At 37.3% G+C, this 27358-nt stretch overlaps 1 protein-coding gene across 5 annotated transcripts in view; it reads left to right on the forward strand.

The window, feature by feature from the left end:
- NLGN4X (neuroligin 4 X-linked) overlaps window positions 1–19429 on the forward strand; it is a 139709-nt gene extending 120280 nt beyond the window's left edge. For all 5 annotated transcript variants that reach the window (XM_086609555.1, XM_086609560.1, XM_086609573.1 and 2 more), the window contains 3 exons: window positions 7100–7285; window positions 9136–9925; window positions 18580–19429. In XM_086609555.1, coding sequence (XP_086465681.1) covers window positions 7100–7285; window positions 9136–9925; window positions 18580–19429 — 1826 coding nt within the window. The remainder of the gene's footprint in view (window positions 1–7099; window positions 7286–9135; window positions 9926–18579) is intronic.
- The last annotated feature ends 7929 nt before the right edge of the window (window positions 19430–27358 follow it).

Here is a 27358-nt window from a genome sequence, read left to right on the forward strand (position 1 = left end):
TTCTGCTTTGCAGTTTTATTTAAATCTTAAAGTCAGTACAATTTATCAGTACCATGTTGTATTTGTAAGTTTGATACTATTTGAAGCAGTAAGAAAAATACTGACTTTCACACACCAAATCAACCTTGTCTGTTCCCAGTGGGAGATTTTATACTATCTATTGCAGTATAAATTTAGAACAAAAAAAAAAAAAAACCTGTCCTAAGAGTTACTAGAGTAGCGCAAAATATTCTTCCTTGAGAAAAGGAAATACTTTTTTGTTTGACATTGTTGAAAAAAGTTACTGAAGTACCCCACCTGCAAAAAATCACAACAGAAGCATCTTTTGCATTTGTAGTTTTCATAGCTTCCCCTTAAGTTTCTAATAACTTAAAATCTATTACAGCCTGGCATAGAGTACAACCAACTATGTTTGCACCCATATGACTATGTATATCAAATGGAAAATTTCAAGATTAGAATTAAATGACCATACAGCAGCTCATATTTATACTGAGAAAGTAAAAGAAATGAAGTAAATATTTTCGAAAAATATAATGTAGTACAAGTGGTTTTGATCATTGTTATCACTGTTTGTCTCTTCACATAGAGGAGGCAACTTACTTCCATCACACATGCCTTCATTATACAAAGTTTCCTTTATGTCTGGCGTTGATACAGGAATTCAGATGTCATTGTTAACCAATGTGGAAGGGATAATTAAGGAAGCAGTGGAAAAAAATCTGAAGGTGGAAGTGTAGCTCCGTGTCTAGTCTCCTGCTTCCACTACTTTGGGAGCAACAAACAGAAGGAAGGAAGGGGAAGGGGAAGTGGAAGGGGAAGAGAGAAGAAGGAAGGAAGGAATGGAAGGAAGGAAGGAAGGAAGGAAGGAAGGAAGGAAGGAAGGAAGGAAGGAAGGAAGGAAGGAAGGAAGGAAGGAAGGAAGGAAGGAAGGAAGGAGGAAAAGGAAGGAAGGAAGGAAGGAAGGAAAGGAAGGAAGGAAGGAAGGAAGGAAAAGAAAGAAAGAAAGAAGAAAGAAAGAAAGAAAGAAAGAAAGAAAGAAAGAAAGAAAGAAAGAAGAAAGAAAGAAAGAAAGAAAGCAATGGAGAAACACGGTTTAAATTTTGGCTTTCAGCTAGCCATCAAATTGATTTGGTATGGATTAGGCCCAAAATACGAAGATAAAGAATGGGCTTTTTCTACAGTACTGGGTATTACTGTGTGGGAAATGACAAAAGAAAGTTGTCGCAGTATTTTATTTTTTGAATAATTTAAAAAGAATGAGAAATCAGTACATAGGAATAAAACAAATGCAAATTGCTACAAGATTGTGGTTTTCCTAGTGATTGTATTTATCTCTGAGGCTGAAGTCGTAGTTCTCAGGTCATAATTTACTGTCTTTAACTTAATGATGGTTTATGGTCTTTTTTTCTTTATCTTTACTTTTTCCTAAGTATATGTATTTTAATTATTTTCTTCTGTTCTTTTAAAAATTTATTTAGTATTCATGCCAATGGCTAGGTTAGTAATTCCTGAGAGATAAAACCTTCTTATTTCTGCACAGCTACTTCAGAAAAAATGAAACATGTCCTCAAATGGAAACAAATTCCTCTTCCCTTTCTGCCGGTTAAATCTAGGAAAACTGGAGTGAAGTTAGGGGAGTCATTCGATATTTTCATCTCAATAGCAGGCAGAGCAGAGTTTGCCCTTTTGCCAGTCTATCTGTCCTGACCAATAGAAGCCACAAGTGCTAGAGATGACTTTCTTCTCTAGGTAGGAACTGATTTCACCTAAACTTGCCTAAAAGGTAAGTTTCAGGTCTAAGCTGCTCATCTACATTTGTCTATTTTCTACAGAGAAAGAAAATTACTTTGATGGGAATTCTACCAATCCAAAGATAGATGTCTAAAAAGATGAAGCTACTTTTGGAGGGTTTTTTTTTTTGTCTCTTCACAGTAGTTGTCAGGTTAGTACAAAAAATATTATATTAGATCAGATGCAGAGTTTTTAGGTGACTAAAGTTAACAGTGATCCATACATCCTTCCATATCTCCTCCGATCTGGAGCTCTAGGTGAAACAAAGATGTCAGTTATGTTTGATGTTTCTTCCTGACATACTCATGCCATTCTCCTCAAATTATCTAGACAATGCCTGTAAATCACCACTTAACTTTCAGTTGAAAATACTTTTGTCTAAGTATTAGGATAGATTATATTCCAGTATCACATTTAGTATAAGTGAAATGCTTTATAGCTGTTAAGCAGCCTACTTACTCACATATCTGGACAAGGTCCACAGCTGAAATGCAGCTGCACCTGAGCTTTCTCCTTGCAAATTGAAATTCCATGGTTGGAATAACATAATTTTGATCTTCAGCATGTCTGCACTAGCATTTTAATTTGGACCAAGAGTACATGTCCACAGAGAACATCAGTATTGTCACAACCTCCATGCACATTGATTCACATTGCAGAGAGGTTCTGTAAAGTACAGCTTGGACCCTTCTAGGTGAACCTCAGCTGGAAAGTGTGCTCCCCATTACGCATGGTGTTCACCAGTTGGTCATTCATTCAGCCCACAGGACCAGAGAAGAGTTAGGCTATAGTAAAAACAGTACATGAAATGTGTACAGTGTGAGGTCCAGCTATTCTGTTCTAGATTCCCTCTTGCAAGTCTGCACAGCATGCCAACTTAGGGATGGCCTCCAGCCACAAGGCAAGGTGGGAGCTGGACAGAAGTAAGCTGTCTGGATGGGTTTTATAGATATTGGCCCTTGCTATTTGTCACTGTGGGTACCTACATAACTTTTTTAGTAGTAAGGGGGAAATATCACCACTGGTTTATAGGGGTTTGTTTAGTCTCTCAGCAAGATTTCTGTGGCGTAGTGGGAAAATCAACTATAAAGATAGATGTAGGGTTTTTCTCTTGTGTGAGTGGGAGCTCTGTGTGTAGCTTTGTGTCTTCACTGCATTATCAAAACAGTGCAAGTGACAGCATGTGACTTCTGAGTCCATTCATTTGTAAAGGCTGTAGAAAAGCAAAATTCCCTGTAATTTCCATTTGTAGTCTTCTTCCTCCTTGACTGTAGCTAATCTAGCAGGTTAAAATTAAAGCATTCATCTTGAATGTTTCTCTTAATACAATCAGAGAAAAGTAAATAAAACTGTTACTTTAGAAACCTCAATTTAAAGAAATGTTACTTTACATGAAAGAAAGCAGAAAAAATGAGATGCAAGATTAATTACAAGTAATGCAGCAAAACAAATCAAGAATACTTTGTTTCCTCTTATAAAATTATGCATTTTTATTTATTTTTATAGAATAAACAGTCATAGGGAAAAGCTGCTCAATTCATGTGGTTTAAATCAACTAAGTATCAAAGCAGTTTATTGATTTATTAACAACATATATCTAACAAGCAGTCGGTGAGCAATGCTTTCAGGATTAATACAAAATATAAACCACAATACTAGACACTTAAGAAAGGTTAGTAAACAATTCCAAATTTCTGAACACCCTTGTGTAACTAATTCCAAAAAGTTCTAATCACACACACAAATGTGCAGAGCTAGGTATACACTAAGCCACCCCCAGGCTGTGTGGGTCACCAGCAGCTCCATGAGGAGACCGTGGCAGTTCCCCTGTTCTCCATGTGGGACATATGGCTGTTCCAGCATCAGGTGAGGTCCTGCTACTCCTGATCACTCATCAACCCACACAGGTTAAAATACACCCCATGAGGCCACACACACCCCAAGGGAGTCCCTGTGTGACAACCCCTGACTGGGTGCACTTGCCCCACCGGAGGGGGCCCTGTCCAGGCTGGAGGGAGTTTGTGATGTTGGTGACCAATGTCAAACTATGTCCAGCTGCTGTTGTCTTCCCCATCTCCCTCTCTCTACTTTTACAAATTGTCATGCTTCTTTTGCCCTTCTCTTCAATCTGACATTTGCTTCAGAAGACTCTAATTCCACGGCTACTACTCAGTCCAGCTGGTCATCGTTCCCTCAGGTATAATAAGTTTGGAGCAAATGTTCCCTAAGACAATTTGGGGTATTTCACTCAACACACATGGATGTACTCATTTTCTTCCTGTTCAGTTGTTGCTGTCCATGGCATTTTGCAATGGAAAAGCCATATGATCACCCTTCCAAATCATTATTTAAGGGAAGAAATATTTGTGAAGTCAAGAAATGAATGCTACTGTTAATGCCTTTCTATGTCATTATATGGGGGTGGGGGGGTGGGGACGGGGGACAGGACACAAACACAAAAAACAACAGCTCTTTGTTTTCCGTATTCAGCTATTACCATTCCTTATTCTGTTCCATTATGATAGTGAGAAGAACTTCCAGGTTCAATGAAAACCACAACCTAAGGATTTTCAGGTCACAGAATGCCCTTCAAATCATGACAAACTCTGAAATGGGAAATAGTCTTAAATGCACTTGAAAATACATACGTAAAAGGCACAGAATATAAATCCTCATCTCAGAAATAAAAAGCTGCATTTCCATTTGTTCAGGATTTTAGAGTGTCACAGGAAGATATTGTTCTGAAATCTTTACAGTAGTCACAGAAAAAACAAACAAACAAACAACCTCAGTGTTGTTTATTTCTAGATAAAAAGTTACCCCTTGCCTGAATTTCTTGAAATGGCTTTGAACAAATATTTTAATCTGATACTCAGAGCACTATTGAAAATATATCCTCATCAAGAAAAGCCAGATTTATGAATTCAGTTTGTGTCATGTGGGGCTGACACTTTGCCATGATGATTAGTTTTTAAATTAAGAAAATTTGTTCTTGCAATTAATGAGAATCAGCAAAGAGCTGTGGAAACAAAAAATCTTCACTCGTCTAACATCAGATATTCATTGACTACAGTTTTACTCAGTCACCTTTCAGTACATTTGGAAAGAATTCAAAATCACAAAGATCAACCAGCTTTAGCTTGATGCTGCTAGAAGAGCTAAAATGTGTTTAGGCTTGGAATATTAATTACCATGCTGCTTTAAAGGTTACAACAGTCACTTTCTCCCAGGGAGGTCATAGTTCTGATTGAATAAAGGCTTAATTATAGAATATTATAGAACATTGCAGTGAGCTGCAGCAACAAAGCCAGCAAGTGGATTATTCTTTCTTTGACAGTCCTAAAAAGATAATAAAGGCATGTGAAAAAGAGAAAAACACATCTGTTAAAAAAATTGAGGCAATTACAAATTAATAGTTTGTTTGGGTTTTCCCCATTGGTATAGAAGAGAAAAAAGATGTTACTGCTATTCAAACTACTATGCTTGCCCTTATTAGAGACATTTTATGAGAAAGCTGTATAAAATGCTATTTAGCAATAAAGATACAATTCTTTTTACTGCAATTGAAGCAACTGTTTTACGAAAAATACAGGGATTCATCAGATACTTACTGACATTAAATGCATATTAACAATTACTAATTAAATATGAGAAAGATTCTTTTGGGTGCAAGGTAACACATTCCATTCAATCTTGTCTAAGCTTGCATGCAGAAATTTATGCCACTGTAACATAGACCATATTGCATTCCATATTTAGAGATTAGTCCTTATGTGATCTTGCTTTTAAACCTTGAGCCTGGATTTTGCATCTCATTGTAGGAATTTTACCATAGAAAACATTATGGTGAAAGTCTGACAGGTGTAAATGTCTGATGTCTAATTTCTTCTTCTTTTCTCTTTCCTTTCCTTCTCTTCCGCTTCCTCCATGTTGCGAATCCCTTCCACCTTGTGAATTTTCATTCTTCCTGTCACTGAAAAAATAACTGCAGCCAGTGCAAAGAGGTTCACCTTTGCCAAAGCAGGTGAAATGTACCACAAGGCCTTTTTTTCCCTAGGAACCTCAGACTTCCCTTGCAGTCCTTCCTAGGAGCATGAAGGTCTTGTCACAGCAGGCTAAGGTGGCTCAGGATTACAGTCTCTCATCTCAAACTGATCCGGGACTGCAGATCTCCTTAGTCCTGGAGCCCTCTTCTGGCAAATTTGTCTGAACTGATAACTAGCTTGGAAACACCAGCCAAGTGATTTCCTCGTTTCGTCTTGATAAGCAGCTGTCAGCAGTGCCTAAATATGTAATGTCCATCTGAAAACTTTCATGTGCTGTACGATATTTCTAATGGACTTCTGACTTCCAGTTGTCTGATAGGAAAAGGTCTGTGGGAGTTAAAAAGAGGAGTGTGAGTACATGGCTCAATGCGGTAATTTGGGCTTAGCACAAGGTCTTAACTGTGACTGATAGGAAGCGTGGATAACTGCAGTGTTCCACCTTAGCTGGTTTCTGAAAAACAAAATTAATCTCAGTCTTTCGGTCATTTTGTTCTCGGTTGCAAGACAAGCAGCAAACTTGTCATGCTTTACTTCTAAAATCTGATAACCACAGTACAGGAACAAAAAACAGCAGCACAGCTCTCCTTGCAATTTTCAAGAAAAGAGAAAAAACCTGGTTTGTTCAGATAAAATCTCCCTTCCAAAGGCTGAATTGCCAAGGATTTACCTGCTATCTTCCTAATAAATATCCTCTGTGAAATTGAAATGCATTTTTTTCCTAGGCTTTTCCTGCTCTTTTTGCTATGTTCTTCATCCTTCTTTTTCTGAGTGTGTCTATCCGTATCACAAGTACAATAATTTAAAGAGCTGTGTAGTTTAGAACAATTTTGGTTCATGGTGAGAAGCATTTAAATTAATGTGTTAGGAAACCTTGTTCTCAGTGGAAGACTGAGTATCTAGTTTCTTCTTTGCACAAAAATTATTTCCCAAGTTTTTGTACTTTACAAACAGTTATCAAACGTTTAAAATCTTCAGTCTGTATTGTTGCATTGATATAGAATTATTTCAAAAAGGAAATAATGATTTTTCATGAACATGACCTCTGCAATAGGGAAAAACAAACCAAAAGTAAACAGCATACAAAATGAGTTCCACTGTCTGCACTGGAGACATTTAACAAGGACTGTGACCTTTCAAAAAAAAGAAGGAAAAAAAAAACCCAGAAGATGAAAAGTTGGGAAGATGTGTTGTGAATATGTAGATACCCTGTAGCTAACTCTGTATCCGGTGAACTAAAATTATCTTTTTTTGCCTTATAGGTTTTTTAAGTACTGGGGACCAAGCTGCAAAAGGCAATTATGGATTGCTTGACCAAATCCAAGCTTTACGTTGGATTGAAGAAAATATTGGATCTTTTGGAGGAGACCCAAAAAGAGTTACTATTTTTGGATCTGGGGCAGGAGCTTCCTGTGTCAGTCTCCTCACACTCTCTCACTATTCAGAAGGTAACAATCTTCTGAGAAAAGCACTTTTGTTTAAACACTATAGTGTAACAAAAATGGCATTATCGGGTAGGCTGAACTGGAATTACATGAGGTCTGTAATTTTTGTAAAATACCTGCTAGCTAGTATTCTGGATTTGTGTTAGTCAACATAAATATTTTTAGATGAAAAAATAAATACTATTATAGCATAAATTTAATCCAAAAAATGCCATGGACAATATTCCTTTTCTAGCTTTACCAACAGCCTCCACTGTCTCTTCTATCAAAGTATTTGCCCTAATTAAAATGAAAAAGGGCAGTGACCTTTTTCATTTCTGGCATACTCTTGTCTGCACTTCCAACATGTATTTAGATGTTTCCTTACTTAATAACATAATTTAATCTTATTTTAAAAATGTATTTAACTCCTCACAAGTACTGTATGATCCCACACAGAGTTCTTAAGATTTTAGTAAGAGATTGAGCTGTGGGATTTCTATACTCAATACCTCCTCCCCTCTCAATAAAAACCATTCAAAGTGTCCAGCACCAGTACTGAACCATAAAGATTCCTAGTGATCAGACCAAATCTACAAAGATTTATAAAAGAATCTGTTGTATTTCTAAGCCCATGCTACTTCTATCTTATTAAACCAGACAGAAATCCATGGCAGAAGGCCAAGCCCTAGCAGGCAATTATATCAAGGTTGCTGGTAAACACACCTGATCTGGAAATACAATGAATTATGCCTGACAATTCAGTCTATTGATACAAATAGGGTGCAGTGAATAACTGTTGAGTAAGCCATGCCAAAACCAAGCAGATGGAACAATGAAAAACTTAACTAATCACATCACTGAAATTTTGTAGTGTGTGCAGTTAGTAATCATCACAAAAGTATATTGACCACAGCCAGTTTTTCCCATAAATTCTTCAAGGTCTTTAATGTTTTTGTAGCTGTTACTGGTTTTGGCATTTCAAGAGCTTGACGGTAGAAACCATGTGCAGAAGAGGCCCAGGAGTTTTAGTTTAAGTATAAAGTAGACAATTTTAGTGATCTTACCAGGAAAAAACAGATGGGGTAGATTGACCAGTAAGCTCCAATTGCTTTTCAGTGCTCTGGTGACACAAAGAAGCACTTCGGACTGGGTCTTTCATCTCTCTTTATATTAGTACATATAAAACAATCAGAAAGAACTATTGGATCTCATCTTACTCTCTTCCAAAAATGCAAATATTTTAATTTAACATATAGGCAGTGCTAACACACATACAAATAAAATAATAATAATAATAAAAAAAATGTTACGGATGATAAAGAAAAAATTAGAGTAGAAGACTCAAGCCTATTAAATTGATTTTAGCAGAGTAGATTTTTTCAAATTATATGATGCATGGCTTCTGTGAAGGAAATGAGAGCGTGTAATTTTTATTTGACCTTTAAACTACCAAAGAGCGCATTTATGAGAGTCATTTACATGGAGAAGAGGATATGATTCCTTGTAGCAGCCACTACTGTAAAGACATTTTTACAGAACTGTCACTATGCTAAATCCAGGGGACTTCCATTAAAGATGCAAGAAAACTGCAGTACAAGCATGAGTTTTGTTCTTGAAACAGTAACCTGAAACCTTCATGCTTCATGTGTGTGAGCATCAAGAACAAGAGAGATTTTAATTAGTAGCCTATTAGAGATACTATAAAAAGGGAGAGCAGTGAGTAGAATATATGGAAATTGAACTGAGATTCAGAAATATGCATCCCTTAGTTATCATATAATCAAAGCCTTCTTTGCTTAGTGAAAGCTTCTTTAATTTTATTTTTTTTAAATATATAATTGGATTTGCATTTAAACAATTTGCACCTGCAGGTTTGTTCCAAAAGGCAATCATACAGAGTGGAACAGCCTTGTCCAGCTGGGCAGTGAACTACCAGCCTGCCAAGTACACTCGGATATTGGCAGATAAAGTGGGCTGCGACATGCTGGATACCACTGATTTGGTTGAATGTCTTCGGAATAAGAATTACAAAGAACTCATTCAACAGACCATCACTCCAGCCACATACCACATTGCCTTTGGGCCTGTGATAGACGGAGATGTGATTCCAGATGACCCTCAGATTCTCATGGAGCAAGGGGAATTCCTTAACTATGATATAATGCTGGGCGTGAATCAAGGCGAAGGTTTAAAATTTGTGGACGGCATTGTAGACAATGAAGATGGTGTTTCCCCCAATGATTTTGACTTTTCTGTCTCCAATTTTGTGGACAATCTGTATGGTTATCCAGAAGGGAAAGATACATTGCGAGAGACCATTAAATTCATGTACACCGATTGGGCAGATAAAGAAAATCCTGAAACAAGACGGAAGACCCTGGTAGCTCTTTTTACAGACCACCAGTGGGTTGCTCCGGCCGTTGCTACTGCTGACCTGCATGCCCAGTATGGATCTCCAACATATTTCTATGCATTTTATCACCATTGTCAAAGTGAAATGAAACCCAGCTGGGCTGATTCAGCTCATGGTGATGAAGTCCCTTATGTGTTTGGGATTCCTATGATTGGCCCCACAGAGCTGTTCAACTGCAACTTTTCCAAGAATGACGTCATGCTCAGTGCAGTAGTTATGACGTACTGGACTAACTTCGCCAAAACTGGGTACGTTTGACCTCCAGCACTCCTTTTTGTTGATAACATACTTCTAAAATAGTCAGTATCCCATAACAGTGGTTTCAAAGCCTGATCTTGCAGCAGTATTATAGCAGTATTTGTATAAGAGAGAAGGTAACTAGGACTTACTCATATTTAATAGATTTTTAATTAGTGTGTTCCCTTAAACTATTTTCTTTCAGTAGCTCAGTGAGAATAATAATGCACTGTATTTTTGATTCAAAAAGTAGGGCAATTATTCAGACAAAGCATGTCTCAGAGAAAAGGCAGTTCACTAAGATATTGAAAAATCAGTGGCAACATGTCTGCTACTTGAAGAAGGAACTGTCAGGCAGATAGCACTTATCTGCTACAAATGAAAGGAAGTTCTTGCTTTAGCGACCTTCACAGGAATGGGGACTCGGGGAGGAAGTGGAACAGAAAGCCAGGCACTGGAAAGATTTTTCCCTCTGAGGGCTATAATGGCAATAATAAGTGCTTGACTGCAATGAAGAAGAGACTCCCATAAAAATTTTGCTTTGAGAAGGTTAAAGATTTAAATTAATTTTGGTTTTGAAACAAAATAAAGACATCAGTGGTTTTGCTGAAATAGAATTGTAAGCATCAAGGAAAGAACCCTCAAAGCAGCTTAATCTGTGAGTGCTATTAATAATTTCTATCCTCCTCCTATAGCATTCCTTTAAAGAGTATTGCACTTTTACTTGAGCAGCAAGGGCTTTTTTGTTAACCTTGAGTCTTTGGTACTGAATTAAAACAAAGATACTTGTGGCACAAAGGGGCTGTAAATCTTTCCAATGAATGTTTAATGGCAGGATTGGGCTCTGGAAACTGCAGCTTTACTGCACTGCAGTGAATGGTATGCAGCTGTATAAGAAAAATTCAGAGATGTCTAGTGTGAAACACTCCGAGGCTTCAGCAGCTCTTGCAGCCTTTAATGAATCCAAATGGTGTTCAAAGGAGACAGATTTTGCACTCTTAACAAAAACCTTGAGTATGAATTGAGTAAAAAAATAATCAAATGCTTCAGGTGAATTTACAAGGTAAAAAGAAAGCTTTTGTTGCATTGCATTTTAGACAAACAGATACTTTTGCATGCAGAAATCCCACAGTACTGCAACAATAGTGAATGAACTGCGAAATATTTAGATGCATTTGGCAACAAGACATCATCAATATTGAGATGGAGGAACTTCAGTATGAAAGCTTTGTTTATTGACAGAGAATACTGCATACTGGCTGTATCACACAATCAGAAAGATGATTATACCACCAATCTATCTTTATTTTTATGGATGAATTACCACATATACATAGAGGACCCCAGATCGTCACAAATATACATCATTGGAATTATTACGGAGATGCAAGATCTCCACAGTCTCACTATTATTTACAATTACCTGTAGAATAAGAAGTCATATTTAAGAAATTTTTTGAGGCTGACAGGAGCTTCTCACAGCTAAGAAGCTTCTCACTTCTAACATGGGTGATAGCCCCAGCTATCACCATTACTCGTAATTGCAAGCACTTTCCAGCTGTTGCTACTCGAAAGCTAATTTCAGCAGGCTATACATGCCATCACTCAGTTCTCTGTTTATGAACCTATTGTCATGCTGCACCTAAAGGCATAACAGGTGCTTTGGGTGAGCCATGAGTAATTTCTGAAACTTGGCCATTGCTGGTGAAACAGGAATGGGGTATATCTTCTAATACGAACTTACCCCTTTATAGACAGTCTAAAAGATACATCAGAAAAAATGACCTCTAGCTGTAAAATTTCAGTTTTCATAAGGAAAGGAAACAGCAACCCAAGACGCATTACCTTGCTGGGTTTTTTCCCTTGGTTTATACGAACAATGATTGATTGTTCTGGATAGTAGAAGAGAATACTTGGAGGAAAATAATATTTTAAGATTACATTTGCACTGCACCTCTGGTGCCTCCAATGGAAAAAGGAAGGTTGTAGCACCTCAAGCCCAGAGCAACAGGGGACATACATGGGGTAACTGTTCTCCTCTCTACCCTCCCACATGCAATCTGGAATTTGTGTGCCCACTCAGATCCTGCAACTCTCAAAAAGATTGATCTGTTTCAAGATTGCATCGTTGGGGGCTTTGTTTCGGTGCTTTTTCCACCCTTTTTTTAAACTGATCGTTTCCCCATCCTTATTCTGATGGAACTTGGCTTGCTTTGTGTTTGTACCCATGGCAACACATGAAAAATCTGTTAACTGAAAGATTTTATTATTCCACGCTTCCCTGTAGGTGAGTGAGACGAACATTAAAACCGCAGATTTATTTATTTAACTTTAATGTCTCTGAGACTTTTCCAGTCTTGATGACTCTCCCACAGAGGCTGCATCCAGGTACTTACTGTATAACTACGTCTCAGGTGGTGCATCGTTCTGATGGACTATGCTGGGCTTTTAACTGACATACCACCCGCAGCTAAAAAAACACACATTGTTTAATGGGCCTACTGCCAAGGCTGGATTTGGAGGGCAGGTCAATCCTGTAAAATCACTAGATGTCAAAGCCACTTTGAATTGTTACTGAAGCTAGCAAATAGGAGGTGACAATTAAAGTGACTGTTTAGTGGTAAATGGATTGTGCTTGAAATGAATACCTGGAAGCTGCATTTTGCTAATCTTCCGTTTTCTACCTTGCTATGACTTTTTTTTTTTTTTGTGCATTAACAGTTGTTTTGCCTTTTTCAGGACTGTATTTCTAACACACCCTAGAAATAGGAAAACAATTTTTTACAGAGTAGGTGTGAGAAACTACATTTTGGATACAAAAATGATATGAAAATATGGGTTTTGATTCCACTATGTGCAAAATTATATGTAAGAGCTTCATTAAGAAATGTACTTAAAGCTTCAGTCTGCTGCCAGTAGTACTGTCTTAACTGTAATGGCAATTTTATATGCTCAAATGTTGTTAGTTAGGGCCATGTTACATCCTTCGCAGATACATCAGCAGGGGGAGAGTGAATGACATGAGGGATGTGTGCTAGTCCTTCACAAATACTCTGCCAGCTACACTCTTGTGAAAGTTTCATAGCGTAGATATGAAGCCATGCTCCCATTAGAGAAATCTATCAGGTTTCTAAAACTCACCCTTTTTTGAGGAGTTACAATACTCAAATTTTGCTCCCATTCATTAAGTTCTACCTAGGCTGGTGATGGGAAAGATAAAGGCCTAAAAGATATATCCTTGTTTTCTTTGTAATTCAGATAAATAATCCTGAATTACTTTACTACCATTGATTGTAAGGGAAAAACCTGAGTTATTATGTTTATATTTTATATTCAGTTTGGTTTTCTAATGGAATACACAATTAAACTTACAATGATTAAAGTTTATTTTCAAATCAATTGTCTGTGAACTCTTTTATGAGGCTGTTGCATTTCTTTTTGATGTTTTTGTCTGAAGAAATAACTGTCTCCAATGGTCAATCTGTGTTAGTCAAACAAAACAGTGTACTTATAGTTTGATTTCCTTAGTAGTTATAATAGCTGACTGGGAGCATGGCAACAGTGGGACCTGGTGATGTGAGGAAAGGAGGTAAGGGAAAATAGCTTTTGTATCAGTGCTTCAGGCAGGAATGTCTGTACTATTATTAATATTGTGACAACAGGAAAAATCAGTGGAAGCATGAAGAAATGCCACAGTGGGGTTTTTTTGTGGTTTTTTTTTTGTGTGTGTGTTGTTTGTTTTGTTTTTTTTTCCCATGTGGAGAAAAGAGGACTGCTGAAAGAAAATAAATGATCAAGGGGCCCTTTAGTGTCTGGAGACATACTCAGTATGTAAATATCAAGACATTTTGCTTTCCAGTGAAGTTAGAAAGAAAACGACACAAAAGAGTGGAACACTTTAAGTGCATTAACGTAACAGTTCCAGTGTCCTGAATGATAGTTAACTCTGTGGCAGAAGTAAATAAAAGATGAATGGTATTTGAACAGGTTATATGGAATTCAGGATAAGAGAAAACTTCTTAAGATATCCTGTATCTTTCCAATATTCTTTCCATGCCAATATCACCAGATATGAAATACTCAGTAACCTCATTTGCCCTCCACGTCAACTACTAATTCACCTTGTGAAAAGGTATGTATGTTGTGCTTCAGTCAACATCTATTGCAGACACATCTATTTATATCACCTGAGAAAAAATCAATGCTTTGAATGTACATTTGTAGCCCATGACGTGTGAATTAAATGACAACAAATAGCAACGTGTTAAATTGAGCAAAATCAGTGCAGACTGATAGTGGGGGAAAAAAGTAATAGGTGAAATCAGTTGATTCTGCACATTAATAAAAAAATATCTTAGATAAGACAAGAAAGACCATCAGATGGTCTTCTATCATATGGAAGACAAGTTCAAGCATTTCATGACGGGGACATTTTTTGATGGAGAAGATGTTTAAATTTAAACAGCTTTTAAAGGCTGTGCGGAGAATGGACTGAGAGCAGACAGGAGGAGAAGGACTTGAGAGCACTGGTGGATGAGAAGCTCAACATGAGCCGGCAATGTGCACTTGCAGCCCAGAAAGCCAACTGTATCCTGGGCTGCATCAAAAGAAGCGTGGCCAGCAGGTCGAGGGAAGTGATTCTGCCCCTCTGCTCTCGTGAGACCCCACTCAGAGTACTGTGTTCAGCTCTGTGGTCCCCAACATAAGAAAGACATGGAGCTGTTGGAGCGGGTCCAAAGGAGGGCCACGAAGATGATCTGAGGGCTGGAGCACCTCTGCTATGAAGACAGGCTGAGAGAGTTGGGATTGTTCAGCCTGGAGAAGAGAAGGCTCTGGGGCGATCTTATTGCAGCCTTCCAGTACTTAAAGGGGCCCCACAAGAAAGCTGGAGAGGGACTTTTGACAAGGACACGTAGGGGCAGTATAAGAGCAACGGCTTTAAACTGAAAGAGGGTAGATTTCAATTAGATACAAGAAAGAAATTTTTTAAAATGAGGGTGGTTAAACAATGGAACAAGTTGCCCAGAGAAATTGTGATGCCCCAGCCCTGGAGATATTCAAGGCCAGGTTGGATGAGACCTTGAGCAACCTGATCTAATGGAAAGTGTCCCTGCCCATGACAGGGGAGTTGGAACTAGATGATTTTTAAGGCCTGTTCCAATCGAGACCATTCTATGATTTGATGATTCTAGAAATTGAATTATGAAGGCTGTGAAAATAAATAATTGGAGAGCAAAATGAACGACAATCATCATCAATTTTGTCCTAACATAAGGATGAAGAAAAAAAAAAGCCTCCCTGCCACCTAGTGCCACCTAGTGAGATTGGGAAACAAGTTATTTAGTCCTTGTGAGAGCCATTACTGGAGGAAGTGTAGAACTGAAAATATATTATTCCAATTATATTTTTGTCATCATGATTGCAGTGGGTTTGTAAAGGAAGGTCTCTCAGCAGCCTGTAGTTTTGTAATTGTACACCTGAGTCTCAAGAATGTCCAGAAACACAAAGCTGATGTAAGAGGCTAAAAAAAAATCAAGGAAATTTGAAGTTAAAGTAATAGATCAAAAGTTTTGTCGATCAGCTGATTGGGTATGGAGACATGACTGTATGTAAACCTATCTTTTATGTACACCTGTATTTTACACCTATCTATAACACTGGAAAAGTGTTCATAATAGAATAAACTGCCCAACTTCCCAGGAAAAATACTTAACATGTCATAAGTTGTAACCTTATGATTTTATGAATTGTTTCCAGTGCACATAGGAAAGGGGCCAAGGAAAGTAAAAATACTCTTATTTATATCCATTGAATATTTTTGGTAAATTATCATTAGTCTGCAAAGCTAGATCAGTGCATTATTAGATCCTCTATTAGGACTGGACTTAATTATTCCATTTTATTGTGAAAAAACCCCAACAAAACAAACGACCAAAAAAAAAAAAAAAACAAAGAAAAATTTAGATATCTATCTTACAAATTCAGAGACAGAATATTCAGATCATCTATTGAGTTATTAAGTGATCAACCCTTGAGATGATGCTTATCAAAACCATTACTTGTCTGTAGGACTGACTGATTTTTTTCTGCTGCTTGTTTCAGTGGACAGCTTCATGTCCACACATGACCAGGTAAACAAATCCTGAAATACAAAACCAGTCTCACATAATGTAGTTTTCTCTCTTGTGTTTGAAGGAGACAGCATCGTATTTAGCTATTTGAATAGATACAGTTAAAAAGGAAAGATAGAGGTAGAGAATGGAAGAGAGGGAAAGGGAGATGGATACTTAAGTTATTTTGTAGACTGTTTGTAAGGGAAGGGAATGCTAATTTCAGAAACGTTTCTTTGCTAAAATCATCATCTATTATCATTTTTATAGGACCTTTAAAGAAAGAAAATAGTGCATGTCCAGCTTCACTCATTGACATGAGTGCTCAGCTTCTTCATCTCCTGTACTGTCTATCAAGCACAACTTGTTTTTATGAGCTAGTTTAATTTATATATCTTCTATAGGACCCTTCCAAGAGTCTTTTGTGCGATTCAGAACAGCAAGTAGGGAGAACACAAAATGGATGGATTTTGTGCTGTAACTCTTGCAGGATTTTCAGTTTCTGACAAGAAGAATGCTTTGTGTTGTTATAATCTTGCAGATTTTTTCTTTGCTTTAGAATTTATGTGTTGAACTCTGAAACACTGTAGTAGTCGATATATTGAATTGTGCCAATATCTTCTCCTCTGGATTTTCAAAATCTTTCAGTCTACTCTTCAAAAACAGAAGAAATACTTTTATGTCCTTCTTGAATGCATGTTAGAATCCTTCAAAGTAGCAGCATACATGTGCTGCTGAACTGCCTGGAAGTGAATATTACTTCTCCAGCTTCAGCTAGGATGAACAATTGCTAGACAATTATCTTTTTGTTCAGAATTTACACAATTTGGCTAACTATTACTACATAAAATGATAAATAAACAAATAAATAAACATATCAATTAATTAAATAGCCACAGTTTTGGAACTCTTTAGTGAGATGGGAAAGATTTGATACAGTATAACATAAAAAAAGAACAAACCACCCAAAAAACCCCAAACCCCTAAACCTACAAACATAAGTAAACCAAAATACCAAAATTATACAGAAAAAGAATTCTTCCTTTCAGTTAAAAAAAAAAGTAAGATAAATTCTTTCAGGTAAACAAATGAATACAAGAATCATGTGATTATTGAAGTCCAATTACCAGTCTGGTTTAAGAACTAAGGAATAGCTCTTTATGAACAGCAGAGGTATGCTAAACTGGGCAATCATATTCATGAGCTTTTAAAAACAGAAAAATTAAAAAACTAAGAAGCTTTAAAATCTGCAGTGGTAGGTCTTGCTATTCCCATAATATACATAACAGTATATTGGAAGAAAAGAAAAATATTAGAATAGTTTTCACAGAAAATAAACTAATGCATATGGGAATGGAAAGGAGAAAGGAAACTTCTCAGAGTAATGCACAGAAAATGAATCATGTACTCTCAGCATACATGAGATATCACAAAGTTCCAGAAAATACGCTTTGCTGCAAAAGAAGATCCAATTCATGCACAACATAACATTAAACTCAATATTAGTAATTTTAAATTTCTGTATTTTTGCATGCTAAAAGGAAGTCATATTTATGTAAGGTTTACCAAAATTATAAGGGTACATTGACATTAACCACATTTAAATGCTTTTTGTGCCATTGATTTGTTTTTATTTTGAACCTACAAGAAGAAAAAAAAATATGAAAAGCATAATTTCAATTAAATATTTGGGAAATCAATTTTGAAACTATCTCTGAGTAGTGTACTACTCTCATCTCTACTACTGCTTAACTACTATAAACCTTGTTGATCTCAGCTAATACATTTCTCATCACTAGAAACTGGGACAGAATTAAGGCTCACTGTCCTACAGCCATTAAGCATATTTGGTAGCAATGAGTACAAGGAACTTTCATATAATAATCTTCTAATGCAAATGATGGAAAGATTCGCGACATACAAATACTTCAAAGGTTTTTCCCTAAAGTACATATTTGAGCTAAGGAGGACTGATAGCTCAGTAAAGGAACACAAAGAGAAATAGTTCCCAATCACATGTATTATCCCTGCCACTTCATGTTGTGAAGTTTTTTATGTGATACACACTGCCAGTATAAATTCTTATGGTCACATGGTCTTCCAACATTGCCACAGGAATTAGATGCCCCTGTTTACTACTTACAGCAGTGGAAGTAATGGTACCTTAACTGAGAAAGTTAATGTCAGACCTTTAGAAGAGCTGAACTTACACCTTTATCATGAGTAAAGGTAGTCAGTACCTCTCTCAGAGAGTATGATCCTGAATCACAGCACTTCAGATGAGCTTTTGGGAGCAGAAACTCAACTCTTTCTCTGTTTTCAAGTAAAAAAGTGTTACAGTGTCTGAGATGCATTGTACAGTAAGTAATTTTTCTTTTGGTTGTTTATTAACATCTCTTCTTAAGTTGGAGAGGGTTTTTTAGCTTCTGTTTTTAGGTTATACTAATTTTCGGATAAATCATTAACTAAAGGATGGAGGGATTTTTTGTTGTTGTTTCAGTTTTTGATTTTGGTTTTGTTTATAACTGTAATATTGCCTGTTTTTATTTTCGTAGAGATCCAAATCAACCTGTTCCACAGGACACAAAGTTCATCCACACAAAACCCAACCGCTTTGAAGAGGTGGCCTGGTCCAAATACAATCCTAAAGACCAGCTTTATCTGCATATTGGCCTGAAACCCCGAGTTCGTGATCACTACCGAGCAACAAAAGTTGCTTTCTGGTTGGAGCTCGTACCGCACCTTCACAACCTGAACGAAATATTTCAGTACGTTTCCACAACAACTAAAGTCCCCCCTCCTGACATGACATCGTTTCCTTATGTGACACGACGTTCTCCTGGTAAATTGTGGCCAGCCACCAAACGCCCAGCAATGACACCTGCCAATAATCCCAAACATTCAAAAGACACCCATAAAACAGCTCCGGAGGATACAACAGTTTTGATAGAAAACAAGCGAGATTACTCCACGGAGCTGAGCGTCACCATTGCTGTGGGGGCGTCCCTGCTGTTCCTCAATATTTTAGCTTTTGCTGCATTATATTACAAGAAGGACAAGCGACGTCACGAGACTCACAGGCGCCCTAGCCCCCAGAGGAATACAACCAACGATATCGCACACATACAGAACGAAGAGATTATGTCACTGCAGATGAAACAGCTGGAACATGACCACGAGTGTGAATCACTGCAGGCCCATGACACGCTGAGACTAACCTGTCCACCTGACTACACGCTTACTTTGAGAAGGTCCCCAGACGACATCCCACTAATGACACCCAACACCATAACCATGATTCCAAATACATTAACAGGAATGCAGCCTTTGCATACTTTCAACACCTTCAGTGGAGGACAAAACAGTACAAATTTGCCCCATGGACATTCGACCACTAGGGTATAGCTCAGCCCTTCCCCCGCTGCCCTCACAAGCCACTTGGAAGAAAGGAAAAAAAAAAAAAAAAAGAAGAAGAAGAAGTTATAATACCATCCATTGAACACCTTGTCAAAATCTAAAGTAAAAACAAGTAAAAGAGAAGGACAGTCATTATTTTCTTACTGATCCTTCCCACAGAAACTCTCTGATGTAAAAGATCAACTACAAACCCTGTGAAATGTGAAAAATGTACATTGCTGTTACGATACTGCTTTAAGATCTCAACCACTTTGATTGAAAACTGAGGACAGAAGAAGTCACTTAAAATGATATTTTGAGTTTAAAAAGCAAAGCAGAGCCTTCTGGAACACAGAGCCAGTGACTGTACAGGTGTTTTTTTTGGTTTTGGTTTTTTTTTTTAGTAAATAAAATAATAAAAAAATTCTCTATGTGCCATACCATGAATGGCCCTTGTTAAAACAAAGACATCACCATGGGCTTTTACCCAGCATATGAAGCTGTAATCCAGATGGGGGAAATAGAATTTTATTATTAAAAACAAAAATTAAAAAAAAGAGGAGGACTGACTATGCAGTAAAATACGTATAGTTCTGTGCAAAGAGATGACTTGCCAGCCTGAACTATATTTAAAGAAACTTTGTAAAAATGTACATAGCTGTGAGTTTAAAAACAAAACAAAACAAAATGGAAAAAAAAAAAAGAAGCAGCTTTTATTGATGTTTTCAGTTTGAAAAGAGCTTTTAGAAAGATTGTGCATTTGGTTGTGACCTATGTGTATATACATTAGTCATATCACCTCTGTTTCCTCCGAGCCCAAAGGAGGAATTTCTTCTTAATTACTAGTGGTAAACAAAAAACATGAGTTTTTTCTAACATGTTTCATTTATATGAGGCCATGGTGTCATGCAGAGGATACAGTTGTCTGTGTGACCTGCATATTTTCTCTTACAGGTTACACTAGTGCATGTTAAAGTATTCATAGGAGACTGTTGTTCTTTTCTGAAACATTTTTTTTCTATAATTTAATTTTTGTGTTATCCTTTGTTAAATTTCAACAGAGCAATGGATTGGAAAATGGAGACAAAAAAATAAGCTTGTTTAACTGAACCAAGAAACATTCAATAATATATATTCAGAGTCCAGTTTATAGTTCTTGGCTATTGTGATACATTAGGAAGAGTTTTGTGCCCTGACAAAAACAAAGAATGCCTGTGTTTTGGTCAGCTTTTTCTGAGGAAAACTAGCCCTATATGCACCAGCACTTGCAGTAGAATCTCAGCTGAGAAAGCACCTTCTTAGCTTTGCTAAATGAAATAAAACCACAATTTGAAAGTGGGGAAACAGTGGGTTGGTTGGCTGGCTGATTTTTAAAGAGTTCAGAAATGATCAGTGTGTAAAAAACTTCTCTGCCCAGTATCCTGTTTTGTGCTTGAGACTGTATCTGTCAGAAAATGCTTTTTTTTTTGCTGACTTATTACACAGCAGTCCCGTAGTTGGTGAACATTATGGAGAAAGAAGCAAAGATGTCGTCGACTGTTCTGCATCTGAATAAACGTGAAAATCGCAGAAAGCATCACTCTCAGGAAGGGCAAAATTCTTAGCTGATTATTTCCTTCTGCCATTCCTTCACCAAAAAAAAAACAGGGGCCAAACAGAGCTATCAAACAAAGGAATTTAGCAGTTTGATTCAAAAAACTGATTTGAATGTGAAAAGCTAGAAATAAATTCTTGCAGATTAAGATTGCTTTATATTTTGTCTTTGAAAGTTACTCCATCATTGAAAGATAGTAACCAAAGATATTTGAACAAATTGGTCTGCACTTGAACATGATTATCCCAGATGTTTTTTTATTATTAGTTCACAACTAAGCTCCATCAATATCATATGTTGAACAAGTATCTAACACAAGATGCCTTGTACCTCTCCTTGTTTTCTACACTTTTTGTTTTCTAATAAAATATCTTGGAATAGTCAACCCTACAAATAAAATCAAAGACAAGGTGATTCACTGAAGTCTATTCATCTGCACAACTCCTTGTTGTGTCAGGCAGTAAAAGAGATTCTGAAGGAAAGAATCATAGAATCATAGAATGGCATAGGCTGGAAGGGACCTTAAGAGATTCATAGATTCATAGATTTCTAGGTTGGAAAAGACCTTAGAGATCATCGAGTCCAACCATCCCTAATCACCATTAAACCATATCCTCAAGTAGATCATCCACCCTATTCTTAAACACATCCAGCGACGGGGACTCAACCACCTCCCTGGGCAGCCTATTCCAGTGGCTGACAACCCTTTCAGAGAAGAAATACTTCCTAACATCCAACCTGAATCTCCCCTGACTAAGCTTATGCCCATTTCCTCTTGTTCTATCACCCATCACTAATGTAAAGAGTCCTTCGCCTACCTCCCCACCATCTTTTTACAAGTATTTATAGGCCGTAATCAGGTCTCCCCTCAGCCTCCTCTTCTCCAGGCTAAACAGCCCCAACTCCCTCAGCCTCTCTTCATAAGTTTTATTTTCCAGCCCCTTGACCAGTTTAGTCGCCCTTCTTTGGACTCGCGCCAGGAGCTCAATATCTCTCTTGAAGCGAGGGGCCCAAAACTGGACACAATATTCCAGGTGCGGCCTCACCAGTGCCGAGTACAGGGGCAGGATCACTTCCCTGCTCCTGCTGGTCACACTATTCTTGATACACGCCAGTATCCCATTGGCCTTTTCGGCCACCTGGGCACACTGCTGACTCATATCAAGCCGGTAGTCAACCAAGACCCCCAGGTCCTTCTCCGCCAGGCAGCTCTCCAGCCACTCTTCCCCGAGCCTATAGCGATGCTTGGGGTTTTTATACCCCAAGTGAAGGACTCTGCACTTGGCCTTATTAAAGCTCATGCCATTGGCCTCAGCCCAACGATCCAGTCTGTTCAAATCCCTCTGAAGGGCCTCCCTACCCTCGAGCAGATCGACACAGCCTCCCAGCTTGGTGTCGTCCGCAAATTTACTGAGGGTACATTCAATCCCCTCATCCAGGTCATTGATAAAGATGTTAAACAGAACTGGACCCAGCACTGAGCCCTGGGGAACCCCACTGGTGACCGGCTTCCAGCCGGATTTAGCCCCATTTACCACCACTCTTTGGGCCCGGCCATCCAGCCAGTTTTTAACCCAAAGGAGGGTGTGCCTATCCAGGCCAGCAGTTATCAGTTTCTCAACCAGAACACTATGAGAAACTGTATCAAAGGCTTTACTGAGGTCTAGGAAAACTACATCCACAGCCCTTCCCTCGTCAACTAGGCGGGTCACCCTGTCATAGAAGGTGATCAGGTTTGATTGGCAAGACCTGCCTTTCATAAACCCATGTTGACTGGGCCTGATCACCCGGTTAACCTGTATGTGCTCATTAATAGCACTCAAGATAACCTGTTCCATGACTTTGCCCGTCACCGAGGTCAAAATGACAGGCCTGTAGTTCCCCGGATCCTCCTTCCGCCCTTTTTTGTAAATGGGGGTGACATCCGCCAGCCTCCAGTCATCTAATCCAACCTCCCTGTCATGGGCAGGGACGCCTCTCAGCTAGATCAGGCTACTCAAGGGTCCATCCAACCTGGCCTTGAACACCTCCAGGGAGGGGGCATCCGCAACTTCTCTGGGCAATTTATTCCAAAGTCTTACCACCCTCGTACTGAAGAATTTCTTCCTAAAATCTAATCTAAATCTGTTCTCCTTCAATTTAAACCCATTTCCCCTTGTCCTATCAGCGGACACTCTTGTAAAAAGTCCCTCCCCAGCCTTCCTGTAAATTCCCTTCAGGTATTGGAAGGCAACTATTAGGTCCCCTCGAAGTCTTCTCTTTTCAAGGCTGAAAAATCCCAGCTCCCACAACCTGTCCTCGTAGCAGAGGTGGTCCAGCCCCTGGATCATCTTCGTGGCCCTCCTCTGAACAATAAAAAGAAAGTTAATTACATGATAAAAATGCAACATGTAGCTGATATAATCCTTTATCTCTAATAAATGTGCTACAAACCTGACCCAGATGCTCAGGTCAGAATGTGATGAAGCAACAACCCCAAAGTATAACTAGTATCAAATGGAAAACTGTTTTGTTTTTTTTTTTCACTGATCCATCACATAATGTTGATTAATGCTGACTCTATACCAGGCCATTTCTGCCACCTATGTAATGCCTCAGCTGAGATGCAGCAGTTCATCACTCTTAAAAAAAAGAAAAAAAAAAAAAAAAAAAAAAGAAAAAACAGAAAAAAGTAAAAAAAGGTAATGATGCTTGACATCATAATCAGTTGGGTATGTTTGTAATGTGAATTACAGTATTTGTTTAGTACTTCCAATTGTCTTCTGCTAGCAATATGTACAGTACTGTGTCAGGCTTGTGACATTTGGGTAAAAAAAAAGTTCCTGTAAGTGAATGATTTTAGCTTTTAAAAGTAATTACAATCAAGTTGATTTAATAATTTGATACATCTGGACTGATGTATGATTTATAGAGGGAACAGATTTATAGGGTCTTCATAGAATTCTATAATAATGATATCAAAATATACTTTGCAAACTGTAAAAGAAAAACAAAAGTACTTTCCCAGGCTTATATTCTTGACCTTAACAGGCACGCAGGGTTTAATGGTTTCTTCTGTTATTGTTTTGCAATTTTTTGTTTTTTGCCTTAAGTAATGATAGAAGATATATATGGCTGGACACATATGTATAAACTTTTCAGCAGCATTTTTAATAATAAAATATCACAGTATTTTCTAATGCTTTGTGCAAAGAACTATGTGTTCATCCTTTCGTGTAGAAAGTCTTTCAGAGGTGTGTTTTTTGCCCCATCTCCATATCATTATCTAATGTAAACAATGCCTTGATACACATTACAAAAATATTAAAGTAAAAGAGGTTTCACTTTTAAGTTAGCATTGAGTTTTCATGGCTTTTGTAGTTCTCTAAGCCTGTCAGTAAAAGGAAAGAAACTCAAGACAATGAAGATATAAGAGAATAAGCTCCAAATATTTATTGCCTGTATGCACTGCAACTCCCATTGAAGCAATGGTTTAATTGTTCTGTTAGTATTTTTGTAGCACTGGAAAAAAGCTTTGGTAAGCAACTTTTCATATTAATGCATAGCGTAGCAGCTGAAAAATGTATTTTCCAAATTAGGGATCAAAATAATTCAGATAAATCTAACACATCCAGCCTCCACAAATAAATATACCTTCATGTTATATTTAAAATTCAGATAAATAATGAGTTCTGTTAGAAAAAATACGTAGGGGTAGCAATATAAGTTACTCATATATATTTAAGGAATTTCCATATATTGCAGGTATGTTAATGTCATTCTTCCTTCAAACGCTGAGTAAGTAAACATAGTTTGTTCTTTTATACTGTTAAATTCCATTTATCAACCAGGTTTGCTTTCACTGGAAAGGTACATAAACATTTTAGTAATTTGGGCTGGGTATTGTTTGCTTCCTGTAACTATTCTGCTGAATAGAGGTACTAACAATAGTATTCAATGAATTTTGAGCATATTATTGAAGAGTATTTGCAAAAAGCAAATGGTGAATGATTCATATCAGATATTTGATATGAAGAATCAAGCTTCTGAGATAAAAACATATGTGCCTACTGACTTAATCAAGCAGCTTGAATTTTGAATATTGAATTTGTATATAAAGCTTTTGCAAATAAACTGCAGATTTAGAATTGTTCAGCAAATATGTTTAATTACAGGTACACTTCAAAATTCCACAGCTTGCTCTGAGATAATTCATACACAAGAAAAGGAGTTACGATTATGTCATTTCTGTGAATTGTTCACCTTAAATTGCTGGGTCAACTCAATCAATTACTTTCTTTTCAGTTAATCGATTTCATACTAAAAAAAAAAAGAAAATTTTCAGAAGTTTGTTCATGCTAACTAAATATGGTGTTGTTTTTTTTATTTACTGTCTGAAATATAAATCTGCAGATTAGTATGTTCCTATTTTGACTTTGCTAAGAGTATGACAATTTAATGATATTTGATATCACATAAAAATCATATGAAATAATACCATTACAATTATGTACTTGTCTCAGATTTGTAGTTTTACATTTGTATTATTTAATTATTGTCAACTGTTTCTCGTATTTCCATCTACAGCTGTTTGACATCACAAACCTCATCAGCCTGAATCTCTCCAGAGGCCACTAGCAGCTGGTAAAAACTGGGATTTTCATCCCACTAGAAATTATGATATTATGTATTTAATATCATAATATGCTAAAATGCTTCTTAGCACCTCAAATTAATCTGAAAAGCAAGACATTAACCTTTTATTAATGCAAATGAAAAATAAGGAAGGGGTTTGGAAATGTCTAAACGTCTTGTTTGAGCTGTAGCATAATAAATAACATTTCATTTTGGGATGAAGTTTTGATTCAAACCATTTTGTTTGGTGTTCCGCTGTGATCACCAAGGTCCTCTTCTAAAAGTTATGTTTTAAGGAAGTTACACTTTCTCAGTCTTTTATAGCCCACTCAGACTACTTTATCCAAATTTTACTGTGGTATAGAAACCTGGATCACTCAGGGATGACGTCAATGCAATCACAAAGTCCAGACCAAAGAAAGAATTTTTCATAAACCAAGTGAACTACAACTCCCCTGAGACATAGTGTTAATTAAGACCAATATGCATTAATATTCCAACCATTCAAATGTAAAATAAATATGTAATAAATTAGATGCATTCCATTTTTTTCCACGAAAAGTTGAGAACTGTTTGCAATACCTACATTTTTCCAACTTCATATTCCACCCCTTCCCCACAAAGAATAGCAAAACATTTTCAGTCATTTCTAGTTATTTTTGGAATACGCACTTATGTAAATGAGGAATGAAATAGATGACATCTTGTTGTTTTCCCTCCTACATGAAGACTATCAAGTACTGAAAGCATAAAAAAATCTTCCTCTACTGCCTTTTATCAGGGATTGTAGGTTATCCAGATGCTTCAGAGTAGTCCCATTCCCAAGAATCCAGGTTTAAATAAAAGAAAAAAGCCAGATACAGAACTGGCATATATTGACCTTGATTTAGATTAGACAGCAGAGTTATGTTTCTCTCCAACAGCCAAAGATGTTGGTCAAAAATACAGAGGACTTTATCTATGTTTTATTTTTAAAATACTTCATTTCTAGAGACCATTTTCTTTTTTTTTTCAGCTTTTGACGTCTGATGTCATGTTTTTTGCTGTACCTAACTCACAGCCCTCACTCATTTAATGCTATCGCATATCTCTTATCACTATTTCATCAGATGCTTCCCTAAGAAATAACGATATATTTTCATGTGAGGTTTTTTTTCTGTCACAATAGTTAAGTTTGGCCCCAGATTCGTTCCATTCTGTACTGTATGACTGTAAAAGAGCATTCTTCATTTGATATTTTTCTTGCTGCTTTTAGTGTTAAAAAAGTTCCATTGGAGGATATTTACATGACAATATTCATCATTCTTTCAATGCATCAGTCTCTATGGCTGTCTGCAGTTTGTGCCAGCCCAACAGCTTTGGTTTGGCATGGGGTATACCTTAGTGGGAAAGTGTCAGCTTGGAGCGAGGCTCTCCTGTTCCTCTGAAGTTTATATTATTGTTGTGATTCACTGTTGGCATTTGTTTCTTTTCTATATTTATCTTTAATCAATGATAAATTAAATTAGTCTGTCATTCTGTCCCACAGCAAGATTTCTTAATCTCTAAAAGGTCACTGTCCTTAACTCTTTCTTAGATACAGCTAATTACACTGTACCATCAAAGCACAAAAAGCTTTCTTAGCCATTCACATTTCCTGTTCTCACATCAATGTGAAGTAATCGAGGGGTAGCACAGTTAGCCTTGTATGACGAGAATTCATGGTATACTGCCTTCCATTTGGTGGGGGC

Source organism: Tauraco erythrolophus, chromosome 1 (assembly GCF_009769465.1).
Source record: "Tauraco erythrolophus isolate bTauEry1 chromosome 1, bTauEry1.pri, whole genome shotgun sequence".
Lineage (NCBI taxonomy): Eukaryota > Metazoa > Chordata > Aves > Musophagiformes > Musophagidae > Tauraco > Tauraco erythrolophus.